At 40.1% G+C, this 17,921-nt stretch overlaps 1 protein-coding gene and 1 non-coding gene across 2 annotated transcripts; one reads left to right on the plus strand and one right to left on the minus strand.

Annotated features, from left to right (window-relative positions):
* Positions 1 to 7,108: 7,108 nt before the first annotated feature.
* On the plus strand, positions 7,109 to 7,210 carry LOC130942438 (small nucleolar RNA R71). Its single transcript, XR_009071008.1, has one exon. It is a non-coding gene; the product is annotated as a small nucleolar RNA R71 (small nucleolar RNA).
* A 3,970-nt stretch (positions 7,211 to 11,180) lies between these two features.
* On the minus strand, positions 11,181 to 13,225 carry LOC130939397 (uncharacterized). The gene is made up of 4 exons (XM_057867505.1): positions 12,749 to 13,225; positions 12,399 to 12,507; positions 11,689 to 11,995; positions 11,181 to 11,646 (listed from the first exon to the last, which is right to left on the minus strand). Exons 1-4 carry the CDS (start codon positions 13,223 to 13,225, stop codon positions 11,181 to 11,183), a joined length of 1,359 nt encoding a protein of 452 aa, XP_057723488.1.
* Between the last annotated feature and the right edge of the window lie 4,696 nt (positions 13,226 to 17,921).

Below are 17,921 nucleotides of genomic sequence, written 5' to 3' on the forward strand. Positions count from 1 at the left end.
CTTTAATTCCTTGCCATTTATCTTTGATGTCATTTAAGTTTCTTGCAATTTAAGTTTCAGTTATTTACTTTCATTTTATTTCTATATTCCTGTTCTTAAACTCCCTGCCATTTAAATTCCTGCAATTATGTTCAAAAGTCACATTGCTCATAAAATCAAAATTATGTTCGCTTGACTAAATTTACCATTTACTTAAAGTTGCTTAATCTACCAATCCTCGTGGGATCGACCTCACTCCTAGTGAGTCTTATTACTTGATACGATCCGGTATACTTGCCGGTTGTACGTGAAATCTAAATTTTTACGTATCAAGGCTCAAATTATTCCCCGGGAAATTAAAATCCCGGTGGAGAGGTCCATCTGTAATTACAAATGTATCACCATATGGATACATAGAGCTTCAGGATAATGACTCTAGCAAAAAGTTCATTGTTAATGGACAAAGAGTTAAACATTATCTCGAAGGCAATTTTGAGGAAGAATGCTCAAAACTGAGACTTAATTAAAGCTCAGTAATAGTCCAGCTAATGACATTAAAGAAGCGCTTGCTGGGAGGCAACCCAGCCAATCACAAAATTTAATTTTATTTGTTTCTGTTGATTTTTACAGGTATAGGTCAAAATATCTTCAAGGTAAAAAAAAGCAATTGATTGAATTCACAGAGTTACTGGGAAATTTGGAAGCTCACTGGCGTGAAAAAAGCCAGTAAGAAACATTTTAGGCGTTGAACGCCCAAAAGAAGCACCCACTGGGCGTTCAACGCCAGTAAGGGTAGCCATATGGGCGTTAAACGCCAGAAAGGAGCATCTTCTGGGCGTTGAACGCCAGAAAGAAGCACCTTCTGGGCGTTTAACGCCAGATTGTCAGCATCCTGGGCGTTCAGAAAAACGCCCAGTGACAAAGGACTTCCTGGCGTTCAACGCCAGAAAGAAGCATCAGCTGGGCGTTGAACGCCTAGGAGAAGCAGCATGTGGGCGTTAAATGCCCAAAACATGCATCGTTTGGGCATTTAACGCCAGGATGGTGGGGAGGAGGTAAAATTCATTTTTCTTTACAAATTTTCTAAATTTTTATGTTTCAATTCATAATTTCTTGCATCAACATGTTTCAAAATGTCATCCTTCAAATCAAATTAGTTTTCTAAGAACCCTAATTTCTAAAATTCCTTTTTCAAAAATTTCAAATATATCTTAATCCATAAAGACAAATTGTTTTCCAATCCAATCCAACTCTTTTAAGTTTGTTTTCAAAACTCAATTATCTTTTTAAAATCTTTTTCAAAATTAAAAATTCAGATTTATCTTTTTAATTATTATTCATATCTTTCTCTTTTTAAACTAAATCTTTTTCTTATCATATATATCTTTTCTAAATCATATCTTCTATCTTATTCTTTTCTTATTTTCGAAATTTCCCACCCCCTCCTTATATATTGAATTCGGCGCCTCTCTCATCATCACCATGCAACACTTGCTCTCCTCCTATCCCTCTCCTTTCTTCTCTTTTGCTTGAGGACAAGCAAAGCTCTAAGTTTGGTGTGGTTATCCGTGATCACAAAAACATACTCATTAAGATCATGGCTCCTAAAGGAAAACAACCCACCCCAAGAGGCAAGAAAGAGAGTACTCCAAAGCCACTTCGGAATCAAGGGAAGTTTTTAACTAAAGAACATTCAGACCATTACTACAAAATAATGAGTCAAAGATCAGTGATCCCGGAAGTCAAATTTGATCTGAAAGAAGATGAATATCTGGAGATCCAAGAGCAAATTCGAAACAGGAACTGGGAAATTCTGGCCAATCCTGAAACAAAAGTGGGAAGGAACATGGTTCAGGAGTTCTATGCTAATCTATGGCAGACAGACAGGCAAAGAATAATTGGAGCTGCTCTCTATGACCATCGGACCTTAGTCAGAGGAAAGATTGTTCATACCCATCCTGACAAGATCAGGGAGATATTTAAGCTTCCTCAACTGAAAGATGACCCAGACTCCTTTAATAGGAGAATGATGAGGGTAAATAAAGGTCTAGACAAGATTCTAGAGGATATATGCATCCCTGAAGTCAGGTGGACCACCAGCACGACTGGCACCCCAATTCAACTCAAAAGAGAAGATCTAAAACCAGTAGCCAGAGGCTGGCTGGATTTCATTGGGCGTTCCATATTGCCCACCAGCAACCGTTCTGAAGTTACCATTAAAAGAGCAGTAATGATTCACTGCATCATGTTGGGAAAAGAAGTAGAAGTCCATCAACTGATCTCATGCGAATTATACAAAATAGAAAACAGGAATTTCAAGGACGCCAGATTGGCCTATCCAAGCTTAATTTCTATGCTCTGCAAAGATGCCGGAGTAAAGATGGGAATAACAGAGTATATCTCAGTTGAGAGGCCAATCACCAGAATATCAATGGACAGACAACAGCTGCAGGATGATCCAATCAAGAGGAGAGCACAGGAAGTCCTCCTAGAACTCCCTCAATTCGAATATTGGGGCCATCTTGAAGCCTCTATTGCCACATTGCAAGAAGCTATGGACCAAATAAAGGAAGAACAGAACAATCAAAGTAGCATGCTTTGCAAACTGCTTAAGGAACAGGAAGAGCAAGGGCGTGATCTAAGGGAGCTGAAGCGCCAAAAATTAATCCTTGAAAAGCACCCCACAGAGTAGAGGAACATCTACTTCTCAAAACAACAGGTTGCTGAGTTCCAATTTTTAGCTTTAACTCTGTGATAGTGTTTTTATTTACCTTAGGAGATATATATATATATATATATATATATATATATATATATATATATATATATAGTAGTAGTAGTAGTAATTAGTACAGTATATCTATTCTGGTTTTATTCCCAATTAAGTTATAATTTATTTTTCTCATCATCATCAAGCATGAATAAAATAGTGGATAATTAGAATAAAGAAGTAATTTTTCTTTTTCGAGTTCTTAATAATAAAAATTATAATTAACTATGTGTGGTGGCAATACTTTTTGTTCTCTGAATGAATGCTTGAATAGTGCATAACTTGTACTTTGAATTTGATGAATATTGGCTCCTGAAAGAATGAGGAACACGAAAAATATTATTGATGATCTAAAAAATCATGAAATTGATTCTTGAAGCAAGAAAAAACAGTCAAAAAAAAATATTTTGGATCAAAAGAAATAAAAGCCAAACAGCCCTTCAAACCAAAATGCAAGGGTGAAAAGGATCCAAGGCTTTGAGCATCAGTGGATAGGAGGGTCTAAGGAAATAGTTCCAGGCCTAAGCGGCTAAACCAAGCTGTCCCTAACCATGTGCTTGTGGCATGCAGGTCCAAGTTACAAACTTGAGACTAAGTGGTTAAAGTCGTGATCCAAGGCAAACAGAGTGTGCTCAAGAGCTCTGGACACCTCTGACTGGGGACTCAAGCAAAGCTGAGTCACAATCTGAAAAGGTTCACCCAGTTATGTGTCTGTGGCATTTATGTATCCGGTGGTAATACTGAAAAACAAAGTGCTTAGGGCCACGGCCAAGACTCATAAAGTAGCTGTGTTCAAGAATCAACATACTAAACTAGGAGAATCAATAATACTATCTGAATTCTGAGTTCCTATGGATGCCAATCATTCTGAATTTCAAAGGATAAAGTGAGATGCCAAAACTGTTTAGAAGAAAAAAGCTACTAGCCCCACTCATCCAATTAGAATCTGAGCTTCACTTAAAACTCTGAGATATTATTGCTTCTTGATTTCTTTTTATCCTCTTTTATTTATCTAGTTGCTTGAGGACAAGCAACAGTTTAAGTTTGGTGTTGTGATGAGCGGATATTTTATACGCTTTTTGGGGGTAATTTCATGTAGATTTTAGCATGTTTTAATTAGTTTTTAGTTAAATATTATTAGTTTTTAGGCAAAAATCATATTTCTGGACTTTACTATGAGTTTGTGTATTTTTCTATAATTTCAGGTATTTTCTGGCTGAAATTGAGGGAGCTGAGCAAAAATCTGAGTTAGGCTGAAAAAGGACTGCTGATGTTGTTGGATCCTGGCCTCCCTGCACTCGAAATAGATTTTCTGGAGCTACAGAAGTCTAATTGGCGCGTTCTTAACGGCGTTGGAAAGTAGACATCCAGGGCTTTCCAGCAATATATAATAGTTCATACTTTGCGCGAAGATAGATGACGTAACTTGGCGTTGAACGCCAAGTACATGCTGCTGTCTGGAGTTAAACGCCAGAAACACGTCATGATCCGGAGTTGAACGCCCAAAACACGTTATAACTTGGAGTTCAACTCCAAGAAAAGCCTCAGCTCGTGGATAGCTTTAGTCTCAGCCCCAGCACACACCAAGTGGGCCCCAGAAGTGGATTTCTGCACCAATTATCTTAGTTTACTCATATTTTGTAAACCTAGGTTACTAGTTTACTATTTAAACAACTTTTAGAGAATTATTTTGTACCTCATGACATTTTCAGATCTGAATTACATACTTTTTGATGGCATGAGTCTCTAAACTCCATTGTTGGGGGTGAGGAGCTATGCAGCGTCTCGATGAATTAATACAATTCCTGTATTTTCCATTCAAACACGCTTGTTCTTATCTAAGATGTTCATTCGCGCTTAATTATGGAGAAGGTGATGATCCGTGACACTCATCACCTTCCTCAATCCATGAACGTGTGCCTAACAACCACCTCCGTTCTACATATGATTGAATGAGTATCTCTTAGATTCATTACTCAGAATCTTCGTGGTATAAGCTGGATTGATGGCGGCATTCATGAGAATCCGGAAAGTCTAAACCTTGTCCGTGGTATTCCGAGTAGGATTCTAGGATTGAATGACTGTGACGAGCTTCAAACTCCTGAAGACTGGGCGTTAGTGACAGACGCAAAAGAATAAATGGATTCTATTCCAACCTGATTGAGAACCGACAGATGATTAGCCGTGCTATGACAGAGCATAGGAACGTTTTCACTGAGAGGATGGGAAGTAGCCATTGACAACGGCGACACCCTACATAGAGCTTGCCATGGAAGGGACTTTGCGTGTGGAAAAGGATTTCAAGGAAGAGTTGAAGTTCAGAGGACAAAGCATCTCCAAAACACCAACATATTTCTCATTACTGCACAACAAGTAACGCTTTTATTCTCTTTTATTTTTCCAATCTAATAATTCCAACTGATAATTTTAATTAATATCCTGACTAAGAATAATAAGATAAACATAGCTTGATTCAAACCAATAATCTCCGTGGGATCGACCCTTACTCACGTAAGGTATTACTTGGATGACCCAGTGCACTTGCTGGTTAGTTGTGCGGATCACAAATTCGTGCACCAGCTTTCCAACCAATGGGGTTTCCAATTGTGTTGTTTGTGCTTCACTGCTTGTTTCTTGCATCAGTGCTTCATTATGCTCTTCTCTTGATTCTTTGTTTTCTTGACTTGCTTCTTGCCATAATTTGAAGACATTGAAGGTAAGTTGTTCATCATGTATCCTTAAGATTAGCTCTCCCCGTTCTACATCTATAAGTGCCCTAGTAGTGGCTAAGAATGGCCTCCCTAAGATGATTAGATGGAGATGACTTTCTTCCATCTCCAGGATAACAAAATCTGTGGGAAGATAGTAGCTCCCAACCTTCACCAGCACATTTTCAACTACTCCTATTGCTTGTTTTTGAGTTTTGTCAGCCAATTTGATAATTACATCAGTAGGAGTTAGTTCATTGATTTGGAGCTTCTTCATGAGGGAGAGGGGCATTAAGTTGATGCTTGCTCCCAAGTCACAAAGCCCTTTGTCAATCTTTGTTTCGCCTATAGCACAAGGGATGTGGAAGCTCCCTGGGTCTTTTCATTTTATAGGTAGTTGTGGTTGGATGAGAGCACTGCACTCCTTGTTCATCAATATTATTTGCCCACCTTTCAATGAACTCTTTCTGGTCAGCAGCTCTTTTATATACTTAATGTATGCAGGCATCTGTTTGAGAGCTTTAAATGAATGGTCTATTCACATGAAGGGATGCAAACATATCAAGAAACCTTGAATATATTCTTCTTGCTTCACCACCTTTGAGTCTTTGAGGAAAAGGTGCATATGGGCTCAGACCTTCTTCTTTTAGCTTCTCCTTCTATGGAGGGTTGGATTCCTGAATTCTCTCCTCATGTTCATCTTCTGGACTGTCTTGAAGATATTTTGCTTGTGTGATTGCTTCCTCCACACTCACTTCATCACTAGTGGTGATCACTTTGCATTCTTCCCATCTTAATTTCTTAGCTTCTCCTCTGGGGTTCTTCTCTGTGTCACTTGGGAAGCTGTCAGTGGACTTAGGAATTTGCTGGGATAAATATCCTACTTGGGACTCCAGTCTTTTGATGGTATCTCCTTGGTTCTTGATGTTGGTTTGCACTTCATCCTTGAATGCTTTGCTGTCCTGGACTTCCTTGCATAAACCTTCAAGTAAGGTTTCAATCCTAGAGAGTCTATCCTCAGGGTATGATGGTGGGTTTGGGTTATAAGGGTGAGGGTGATCATGCTGGTTTTGGTATGGGTGTTGAGGAGTGTGATTAGGCGGTTGTTGATATGATCTTTGTGATGAGTGTTGGTGGCCAGCATGGTTGTTAGGATTGTGATTTTGACGTCTCTGATCTTGGCCTTAGTCTTGTTGGTTTTCCCACCCAAAGTTGGGGTGGTTCTTCCATCCTGGATTGTAAGTTTTGGAGTATGGATCGTGATTTTGCCTTGGTGAATTACCAACATAGTTGGCTTGCTCCCATTCACCTCCTTCCTCTGTGTTTACTCCTTCTTGGGTTGATGATTATGTGGTGACTGCTGCAACTTGGTTCTTCTCCATTTGCTTTGTGAGGTCAGCTAGTTGCTTGGCAATCATCTTGTTCTGAGCTAGCAGAGCATCAACATGGTTCAGTTCCATACACCTCGAGTGTTGCTCCTCTCAAAAGCATAGAAGTAGTCATTCTCAGCTACAGTCTCAATGACATCTATAGCTTCTTCAATGGTCTTTTTCTTGTTCAAAGATCCTCTGGATGAGTGGTCCACTACCTTCTTTGATTCATACGAGAGTCCCTCATAGAAAATATGCAGCTGTACCCATTCATTGAACATGTCCGATGGGCACCTTCTTGTCAAATCCTTAAACCTCTCCCACGCTTCGTAGAGAGTCTCACCATCTTGTTGCCTGAAAGTTTGTACCTCAGCTCTCAGCCTGTTGATCCTTTGAGGAGGATAGAACCTTGCCAAGAATTTGTTCACTACATCTTCCCATGCTATTAAACTCTCCTTTGGGAAAGACTCCAACCATTTAGACGCCTTGTCCCTGAGTGAAAAGGGGAACAAGAGCAATCTGTAAACATCTGGGTGGACGCCATTAGACTTCACAGTGTCACATATTCTTAGGAAGGTGGTTAAATGTTGATTTGGATCTTCTTGGGCACTTCCTCCGAATGAACAGTTGTTCTGAACAAGGGTGATGAGCTGGGGTTTTAGCTTAAAGTTGTTAGCATGTATGGTTGGCTTTTGGATGCTGCTTCCACAGTTGCCTGGGTCTGGGTTGATGTAAGATCCTAGAACCCTTCTTCCTGGCTCAGCATGATTCACATGGCCATCTCTGGCATGATTATGAGCTGCTCCTTCATGGTTATCCTCTATGATTGTTTTAAAGAATTCCTCCTTTTCCTCTGCTCCAACAACTCTTTTGCCTCTTGCTTCCCTCCTTTTTCTAAGGAGGGTCCTCTCAGGTTCAAAATCAAAGGGTGTTGAAGCTCCGCTTCTTCTACCTGTCATACAACCAGCACAGCTCACAGCAAGAAAGAAATTGCAGAAATTATAATGGTTAAAGTGGTTGTTAGTGTGAGTGGTGCAAATTGTCAAACAGTTAGTGGGTTAGTGAACAGAATTGTAAATAGTGCGAGAAAATAAAAGGGGAGATAAGGAAAGGGAAGAAGTAACTGTAACTGAAAGTAAACAGCTAAACAAAATGAACAAAAGAAAAAAAATGCTCAATCTAGTGATCTTCCAACTTAATCATTGTTGATTCAAAATCAATCCCCGACAACGGCGCCATAAACTTGATGCATGGGAATTTGTCTCTCAACAAATTTCCTTCGGCAAGTATACCAAATTGTCGTCAAGTAAAAACTCACAATAGAGTGAGGTCGAATCCCACAGGTATTGATTGGACAAGCAATTTTAATTGGAAGAATGCTCTAGTTGAGCTAAGCAGAAAGTGGATATAGAATTGCAGAAAATTAAATGGCGGAAAAGTAAATGACAGAAAATAAAGTGCAGAATCTTAAATGGGGAATTGGGGTGATTGGCATGAAAGTAAATGACAGAAAGTAAAGAGAATGGGTAGGCTCAGAAATGGGGAAATCATTGGGTTTAGGAGGTATTGCATTCTCCGGATCAAGTTCATTCTCATCTCTTCCTCAATCAATGCATTCATTGATCTCCTTGGCAATCTTAAGTGATTGAATCCCAATTCCTTGGCAATCTAATCTCTCTAAACTTGAACAATTGCCCAATTCCTTGATTTAATTGCTTATGAGAAGAGATGAGGTATGGTCACTGATTATACCACATGTATTTCCAAATCAAAGTGTTTGTAGGGTTATATGTCACTATACCCATCCAAACCCCAATTTGGTCCAACATGAGAAAGCATTTTTAGCATGATCTCCTCATCCCTTTTCCAAGGCTCAGAGGGGATCCAATTATGGAGAGTTTCTTTCCCAAGATAACAATCCAATTAGATGAAGATCGAAAGCTTTCTAGTAAGATCAAGAGAAAAGAAAGAAGAAGAATAATGAAAACTATGATTGATCCATCAAATTACAACAGAGCTCCCTAACCCAATGAAAGGGGTTTAGTTGTTCATAGCTCAGAAAAATGGAAATGAAGAAGAAGAAAGATACATTCTAACTCTAGAAGATGCAAAAAAGTAAAATATACAAAGTGTAGTTTTCTCCAATATGCCAATTCCTTTCTAGTTTAAAACTACTCCTATATATACTACTCTTCTTGGTCTTCTAGTCAATTTTGCAAGTCTTGGATATGGGCCTTTTATCTTAAGTTGAAGCAGTTGGGAACCTTCAGTGGGCTCAGCTTTATTTGCAGAGAGAAAGTGATGTAAGCATGGACTTTGGCTTGGGGCATTAGTGGCGTTAATGCTGAGTGACATTATGGGTTCGAGAAGGTTAGTGGCAATCACTTTTCTCACTAACGTTCCCACCACATGGCCCACGTTAACTCCAACGTTAGTGGTACTAACGTGACCACTAACGTTGCCTTACAAACCTTCGCAAGCATTATTGGGACTCACCTGTCCCAATAACGTTGCCTTGTGCCCCTAGCCCCCACGTTAGAGCTCACGTTAACTAAGTTAACGTGGCTTTTAACGTGGTTATGTCTCATCTTCGCAAGCGTTAGTGGGACTCACCTTTCCCAATAACGTTGCCTTGTGCCCCTAGTCCTCACGTTAGAGCTCACGTTAACTAAGTTAACGTGGCTCTTAACGTGGTTATAAATGCCACCCAACGTTAGTGACAAAGGTGAGTGTCACTAATGTTGGCTCATCAATTTCAACTCCACGTTAACTTTCACGTTAGTAGTCTTAACGTGACCACTAACGTGGGCAATGCAAGCTTGATACAACGTTAGTGACAAAGGTGAGTGTCACTAACGTTGGCATTGTTCCTCTCTTCCACGTTAGAGTCCACGTTAACTTAGTTAACGTGGCTCTTAAGGTGGTTCATTGCCACATCTTGGAGCGTTAGTGGTGATCACAATTACCACTAATGTTGGAGTCTTTTTTGTCTCCACGTTAACTACCACGTTAATGTAGTTAACGTGGCAATTAATGTGGCTCATGATGGCTTCGAGGGCGTTACTGGTGTCCACTTTTCTCATTAACGCTGCAATCTTATCCCTATTCCACGTTAGTATCTACGTTAACTGGGTTAACGTGGATGCTAACGTGGCTCTTCCTTGCTTCCTTTGTCCTGAAATTACACAAATAAGGTGCATTAAAGCTCTAATCCAAGTCATTAAATCATGCATTATCCAATTTAACATTCTTTCCTTGCATAATTCTCATGAAATAATGTAAAATTCACAATATTTGTCTAAATCAAGATGTAAGTGTTCTTTTACCCAAAACTTGCTTATTTCCTAAGAAAATGCATGAAACTACCCTAAAACAGTAAAGAAAAAGTCAGTGACACTGGCCTAGATGCCCTGGCATCAGTAATGCTTAGCTCTTTGACCATTTGCTGTGAATGTATCCTTTGTAGCTTCATTCAGAAGTTCAAGGCTTCCATGTGGGAAAATCTTAGTCACCAGATAGGGGCCAGTCCATTTTGACTTGAGTTTCCCAGGAAAAATCTTGAGTTTAGAGTTGTATAATAGCACTGGTTGCCCTGGCTCAAACTTTCTCTTTGAGATTCTCTTGTCATGCCATCTTTTGGCTCTCTCCTTGTATATCTTAGTATTCTCATAGGCTTCCAACCTGAATTCATCTAGTTCATTGATTTGCAGCAGCCTTTTCTCTCCTGCTGCTTGGGAGTCAAGATTGAGGAGCTTGGTGGCCCATAAGGCTTTATGTTCGAGTTCCACAGGAAGGTGACAGGATTTGCCATAAATCAGCTGAAAAGGTGACTTCCCAATTGGAGTTTTAAATGCAGTTCTATATGCCCAGAGGGCATCATCCAGCTTTCATGCCCAGTCTTTTATTGTGACCCCAACTGTCTTCTCCAAAATTCTCTTTAGTTCCCTGTTTGCCAGTTCAGCTTGTCCATTAGTTTAAGGGTGGTATGGTGTGGCCACTATGAATTACCCCATATTTGTGAAGTAATTTTTCCATTTGTCTACTACAAAAATGGCTACCACCATCACTAATAAGACCCTTAGGTACCCCATATCTGGTAAAAATGTGTCTCTTGAGAAATTGGAGAACAATTGGTTCATCACATGTAGTTGTTGCAATGGCCTCTACCCACTTGGAGACATATTCCACTGCAACCAGAATGTATTTGAAAGAGTAGGATGGGGGAAAGGGCCCCATGAAATCTATACCCCAGAGGTCAAACAGTTTTACTTCCACAATGAAGTTTTGAGGCATTTCATTTCTCCATGTTAGTCCACCAGCTCTTTGACATTCGTTACATTGGTGCACAAATTATCAAGCATCCTTGAATATGGTTGGCCAATAAAATCCACTTTGAAGCACTTTAGCAGCTGTTCTTTCTGGCCCAAAGTGTCCATCATAAGCTGAACCATGACAGTGCCACAGTATGCCTCTCATTTCACTTTCAGGGACACACCTTCTGATCATTCCATATGGACATCTTCTAAATAGGAAGGGCTCATCCCACAAGAATTTCTTGGCTTCATTAAGCAACTTCTTCACTTGTTGCTTGGTGAACTCTTGGGGAATCCTTCTTCCCACCTTGTAATTTACAATGTCAGCAAACCAAGGTGCTTGTTGGACTTGGAGAAGATGTTCATCTGGGAATTTTTCATTCACTGGCTGTGGTTCATCTTGGTTGGTCCCTTGTGGTAGTCTTGACAAATGGTCTGCAACTTGGTTCTCGCTTCCTTTCCTATCCCTCACTTCAATGTCAAATTCTTGTTGCAAAAGCACCCACCTGATAAGTCATGGCTTGGTATCCTGTTTAGACATGAGATACTTGAGGGCAGCAGAATCAGTATACACTATAACTTTTAAATCAATCAAGTATTGTCTAAATTTATCAAATGCATATACAATTGCCAAGAACTCTTTTTCTGTGATGGTGTAATTTTTCTGTGCCTCATTCAACACCTTGCTTGCATAGTATATAACATGATGCAGCTTATCTTTCTTTTGTCCCAATACAGCACCAATTGCAATATCAACCGCATCACACATTAGTTCAAAAGGAAGTCCCCATTCTGGGGTGTGATGATTAGTGCTGAAGTGAGTTTCTTTTTCAAGGTTTCGAAGGCATGCTTGCACTTATCATCAAAGACAAAAGGATTGTCAACCACTAGCAAATTGCTTAGTGGTTTGGCTATTTTTAAAAAATTTTTGATGAATCTTCTGTAAAACCCAACATGACCAAGAAAAGTTCTCACTGCTTTTACATTGACAGGTATAGGAAGCTTTTCTATGATCTCTATTTTGGCTCTGTCAACCTCTATACCTTAGCTTGAAACTTTATGCCCTAGAATAATACCCTCTGGTACCATGAAGTGACACTTTTCCCAATTCAAAACTAAATTTGTTTCTTGGCATCTTTTTAAGATAAGGGTTAGATGTTGTAAACAAGTATCAAAAGAGTTACCAAAGACAGAGAAATCATCCATAAAGACCTCTAAAAATTTTTCTACCATGTCTGCAAATATGGAGAGCATACACCTTTGGAAGGTTGCTGGAGCATTGCATAGCCCAAAAGGCATCCTCCTATAAGCAAAATCTCCAAACGGACAGGTGAAAGATGTCTTTTCTTAGTCTTTGGGATCCACCACTATTTGATTATATCCAGAGTATCCATCCAAGAAGCAATAGTAGGCATGTCCAGCCAATCTTTCTAACATTTGGTCAATGAAAGGGAGAGAAAAGTGATCTTTTCTTGTAGCCTCATTCAATTTTCTATAATCAATACACATCCTCCACCCCATCACTGTCCTTGTAGGAATTAATTCATTCTTCTCATTGAAGATGACGGTCATGCCTCCCTTCTTGGGCACCACTTGGATTGGACTCACCCAAGGGTTGTCAGAAATTGGGTAGATGATTCCAGCATTCCACAGCTTCATCACCTCTTTTTGAGCCACTTCCTTCATGGTTGGGTTAAGCCTTCTTTGAGGTTGCACCACAGGTTTTGAGTCTTCTTCCAGCAAGATTTTGTGCATGCATATGGTAGGGCTTATGCCCTTGATGTCATCGATTGTCCACCCTAAAGTTGTCTTGTGAGCTTTCAACACTTCAACTAGCTTTGCTTCATCTTCCATGTTTAAGGAGGAATTAATGATTACTGGCAAGGTCTCCTCTTCTCGAAGAAATGCATACTTGAGATGAGGTGGGAGTGGCTTTAATTCCTGCTTTAGCACCTCCTCTGTCTTGCCTTCAAAAGAGATTTCAGCTACTCTTTCTTCCATGACATCTTGTTCTACTTCTACTTCCTCTTCTTGTTCCTCCTGACCGTTGGCTTCAAGTACTTCTTCTACCAATTCTTCTATCATTTCCACCCTCATATGCTTTTTTTTCCAGGGGGTATTGCATGGCTTTAGAAACATTGATGACTATTTGTTCATCATGCACTCTGAGGATCATTTCTTCTTTCTCTGCATCAATGATAGCTCTTGCTATAGCTAAGAAAGGTCGCCTCAGGATAACAGAGTTGTGTCCCTTTTCTTCCATGTCCAAGATAACAAAGTCAGCAGGGAAAATGAATTTTCCCACCTTCACCAACAAGTTTTCTACAACTCCATTGGGTATCTTGAGTGATCTATCAGCCATTTGAAGTGAAATTCTGGTGGGTTTAACTTCCTCTATTGTAAGCTTTTTCATTAATGAGAGAGGCATCAAATTGATGCTAGCACCTAAATCACAGAGAGCTTTTTCCAAGGTCATGTTGCCTATGGTGCATGATATGATGAAACTCCCAGGATCTTTTAGTTTTGGTGGAACACCTTTTTGAATTACTGCACTACATTCTTGTGTCAACATCATGGTCTCCTTTTCATTCCAGCTTCTCTTCTTGTTAATGAGTTCTTTGAGGAATTTTGCATATAGAGGCATCTGCTAAAATGCTTTAGCAAGTGGAAGATTAATTTCCAGCTTCTTAAAAATCTCCAAGAACTTGGGAAATCGCTGATCCTTGAGCTCTCTTTATAGCCTCTGAGGGTATGGTAGAGGGGGGTGTAAGGCTTCACCACCTTCTTCTACAATTGTGGTTGCTCTTCCATGACTTGCTTCCCTTTATTTGAGACTTGATGCTCCTCTTCCTTCTTGGAATTCTCTTGGTCATGCTTGTCCTCTTTTACTTGCTTCTTGTTGTCAACCTTGTCATTCTCCAATGTCCTTCCACTTCTAAGTTGAATGGCCTTACATTCTTCTTTGGGATTAGGAATGGTATCACTTGGAAAAATATTGGTTGGCCGTTCAGCTTGTCTGGCCAATTGCCCCACTTGTCTTTCAATATTCCTCATTGTGACCTCTTATCGCTCTTGTCCTTTGGCTAAACTTTGTGTAGTCTGAGTAAGTGATTGTGTGGTTTGGGACAGAGCTTGCAGGGATGCTTCAAGATTTGAGATCCTGGTTTCTTGATGGTCAATTGGTGGTGGTTTGTTGGGGTATGATTATTAGTGCTGGAAGTGTGTGGAGAGGTTATTCTGGTAGGTATGAGAATTATTGTGGGTTGGTTGATATGTGTTTTGTGGTTTCTTGTATTGGTTAGTGTTATTGGATGAATAGTTTTGGTTGTTTGTGTTGCGAGAGTTGTTGGAGTTGTAGTTCTTTTGCCATTGGTTTTTATTGTCACCCCATCTCAAGTTAGGATGATTCTTCCAGGATGGGTTGTATGTGTCACCATGGAAATCATTTTGGGAAGAACTTGAGGTGTTGTGCATCTACTAAACTTGCTCTGGTTGCTGCTCAGTGTTTTCTTCTTCAATTTGGCCCCACACTACTAGTGGTTGATTGGCCGTGTTCACTGCTGCTAGTTGAAGGCCATCTACCCTTTTTGCCATCATCTCCATCTGCTGTTGGATTTGTTAATGCATCACTTTCTTCTGTGCCAAGATAGTGTCCACACCTTTAAGCTCGATTACACCTCTCTTTAGGGCTGTCTGGCGTTGCCTTTGATGAGCCTAGAAATACTGGTTATTGGTCACTGTGTCTCTAAAATTTTGAGCCTCTTCAGCTATCTTTATTAGTTGTAATGAACCTCCAGCAGAGTAATCCAAGGCCTCTTGAGCTTTTAGAGTCAAACCCTTATAGAAATTTTGGAGTCTGTCCCATTCACGAAACATTTCAGGATGACATTTTCTAATCAGGGCTTTGTATCTCTCCCATGCCTCATAGAGTGACTCTCCATCCATTTGGGTGAAGGTCTGTACTTCTGTCTTCAATCTAATGATCCTCTGAGGTGAGTAGAATTTGGCTAGGAATTTACTCACTAAATTTTCCCAATTATTGATGCTCTCCTTGGAAAATGTCTCCAGCCATTGGGATGTGATGACAAGTCATCATATACCCATTTTTCAAGCTAATTTCACTTGTTTTATTAGCATTTATGCACTTTCTTGCATCCTAAGTAAGTGATTTGGAGTGAAAATGCATAACTTCTTTAAATCAAACAACCACCATGAAATTAATGTTAACTCATGAGGTTTAAGCAAATTTAATTGACTTTTAATTGATTTATAAGCCTCTTGAATTTAGTGATACTTTGAGTGGTTGTTTTGGTTTATTGTAGGTGAAGAAAAGAAAAAAAAGGGAAAAGCGTGGCCTAAGGAAGTGTGGCCCAAGGAGAAGAAAGTGTGGTCAAAGAGAGAAGAAGTGTGGCGCACAAAATGAGGAAGGCAAGCATTGCCCTCCACAAGGGCACACTGCCCTCTAGGAGGGCAACATAAGGGAACCAAGCATGAAAGGCAACTCTGCCCTGCCCACTACAAGGGCAGAGCACAAATTTGTGCCTTGGAATCAAGAAGAACAAAACCTTGCCCTGCCCTCCACAAGGGCAGTATCGGGCTCACCAAGGAAAGAAAATCAAAGGAAAAAGCCCACAATGCTTGCCACAAGAGTTGAACATGGGACCATGAGGAAGCAAGGAATTAAGCTTCACTTTGGTACCAAGAAAGCCAAGGAAAATGGGTAGCGTGTGTAGCATCCAAGTTTCGAACTCGGGACGTCAAAGTGGGAACACTGCCCTGCCCTCCGCGAGGGCGGGGCAGCATTTTGTTGTGGCATGAATCTGGCGCACAAAGGCACAATTCTAGCGCACCACAGCATCATCTGGACGCACCACGCACGCACCAAGCATCAATCTGGCGCACCAACTTTCTCTGCCCTGCCCTCCGCGAGGGCAGGGCAGCATCCTGCGCACCAAGCCTGCACCACGCCGCACCACGCACGCACCAAACACCAAATCCTGCCCTGCCCTCCGCAAGGGCAGGGCAGCCTCCTGGAAGCAATCCTTCATGGGCTAAAATTGGATTAAAAATCCAATAAAATTCAATTCTTCACCAAATCAAAAGCCCATCCAAATCCCAAGATCCAAGAATAGAAAGTGTATAAATAGGAGTTAGTTTGATGTAATTAGGAACTTTTGGACTTTTCATCTTTTGCACTACTTTTGCACTTTGAATTTTCCTTTGAACCTTGACTTTTATTTTGAGCTTGGGCAACCTCTCTTGGTGACTTCACCGAGATTTCAGAGAATTGGGGAGGAGAATTGATCTCTCTCCTTCCTCGTTCTTGCTTGGGCATTCTTACTTTTCTTATTTTGAGTTTTGAGTGTGAAGAGTTGAGGAAATTCTGTCTCAACCTCCATTCAAAATCTCTTTAATCCCTTTCTGCATAATAAAATTCAATTTCAATTTCCTTTACTGCTTCTTCTTCAATTTCTGGTCAATTGCTTTGTGAACTTAGATCTGGGAAGGCAATTGAGATCTAGGCTTTGCTACCTAGTCTCTGGAGACCTGAGATCCCAATTTACTTTTGGTTCTTCTGTGAACCTTTGCTGCATTTAATTTCCTTCTATTTAAATTCCAATTGCTTCTAATTCAATTTCTGTTCTATTGATTGTTGCAACTCAATTTCTCTTGTTTAAATTCTGCAATCCCTGTCCTCAAATCCCTTTTACATTCAAGCAATTTATATTCCTTGCAATTTAAGTTACTGCAATTTACATTTCTTGCACTTTAAGTTTCAGTCATTTACTTTCTTGTTCTTTAAGATTCAGTCCTTTTATTTTCAGTTTCTTTTAATTTCTGCAATTCTACCCTTCCACCTTTACATTTACTGTCATTTACTTCCTGTTAAACACAAATCACTCAACCAATACTTGATTCGCTTGACTAAATCAACCACTAAACTAAAATTGCTCAATCCTTCAATCCCTGTGGGATCGACCTCACTCATGTGAGTTATTATTACTTGATGCGACCCGGTACACTTGCCGGTGAGTTTTGTGTCGGATCGTTTTCCGCACATGAAGTTTTTGGCGCCGTTGCCGGGGATTGAAATAGATTGACAATGATTAAGTAAAGTGGAGGTCTAGATTAAGCACTTTTTCTTTTCTGTTTCTCTAACACACTAACTGTTTGAATTTTTGCTTAAACAAACTAAAACCTCATTCTAGCTATAGATTGAAGTTTTGTTGATCTTCCGGATCTTTGTGTTTATTGTTGTGTGTTTGTATGTCAGGTACAGGAAGATCTTCCCCTATTCTCTCTGAAATTGACCAAAGGACTCTTCGAAGATTAAGAGGAGCCGAAAGAGGAAAGAACGTTATTGGAGAGGAAGAATCTGAGGAGGAATTCCAAGAAATGGAAGGAGATCCATCAAATCCCAATCAACCAGAAGGAGGAGCCAATAATAATCAACAACAAAGAAGAGTACTGGCTTCCTATACATTTGCAAATGCTAGACACTGTGGGAGTAGCATTCTTCCCCCCAATGTCAATGCAAACAACTTTGAACTAAAGCCACAACTCATCACTTTGGTTCAAAACAACTGTTCCTTTGGAGGAGGACCATTGGAAGACCCAAATCAACATCTATCTACCTTCTTGAGGATTTGTGACACTGTCAAAACCAATGGTGTGCCTCCTGACAGTTACAAGTTGTTGCTCTTTCCATTTTCTCTCAGAGACAAAGCCACTCAATGGCTAGAAACGATCCCAAAGGAAAGCATCAACACGTGGGATGATT

This window comes from Arachis stenosperma, chromosome 7 (assembly GCF_014773155.1).
Source record: "Arachis stenosperma cultivar V10309 chromosome 7, arast.V10309.gnm1.PFL2, whole genome shotgun sequence".
Lineage (NCBI taxonomy): Eukaryota > Viridiplantae > Streptophyta > Magnoliopsida > Fabales > Fabaceae > Arachis > Arachis stenosperma.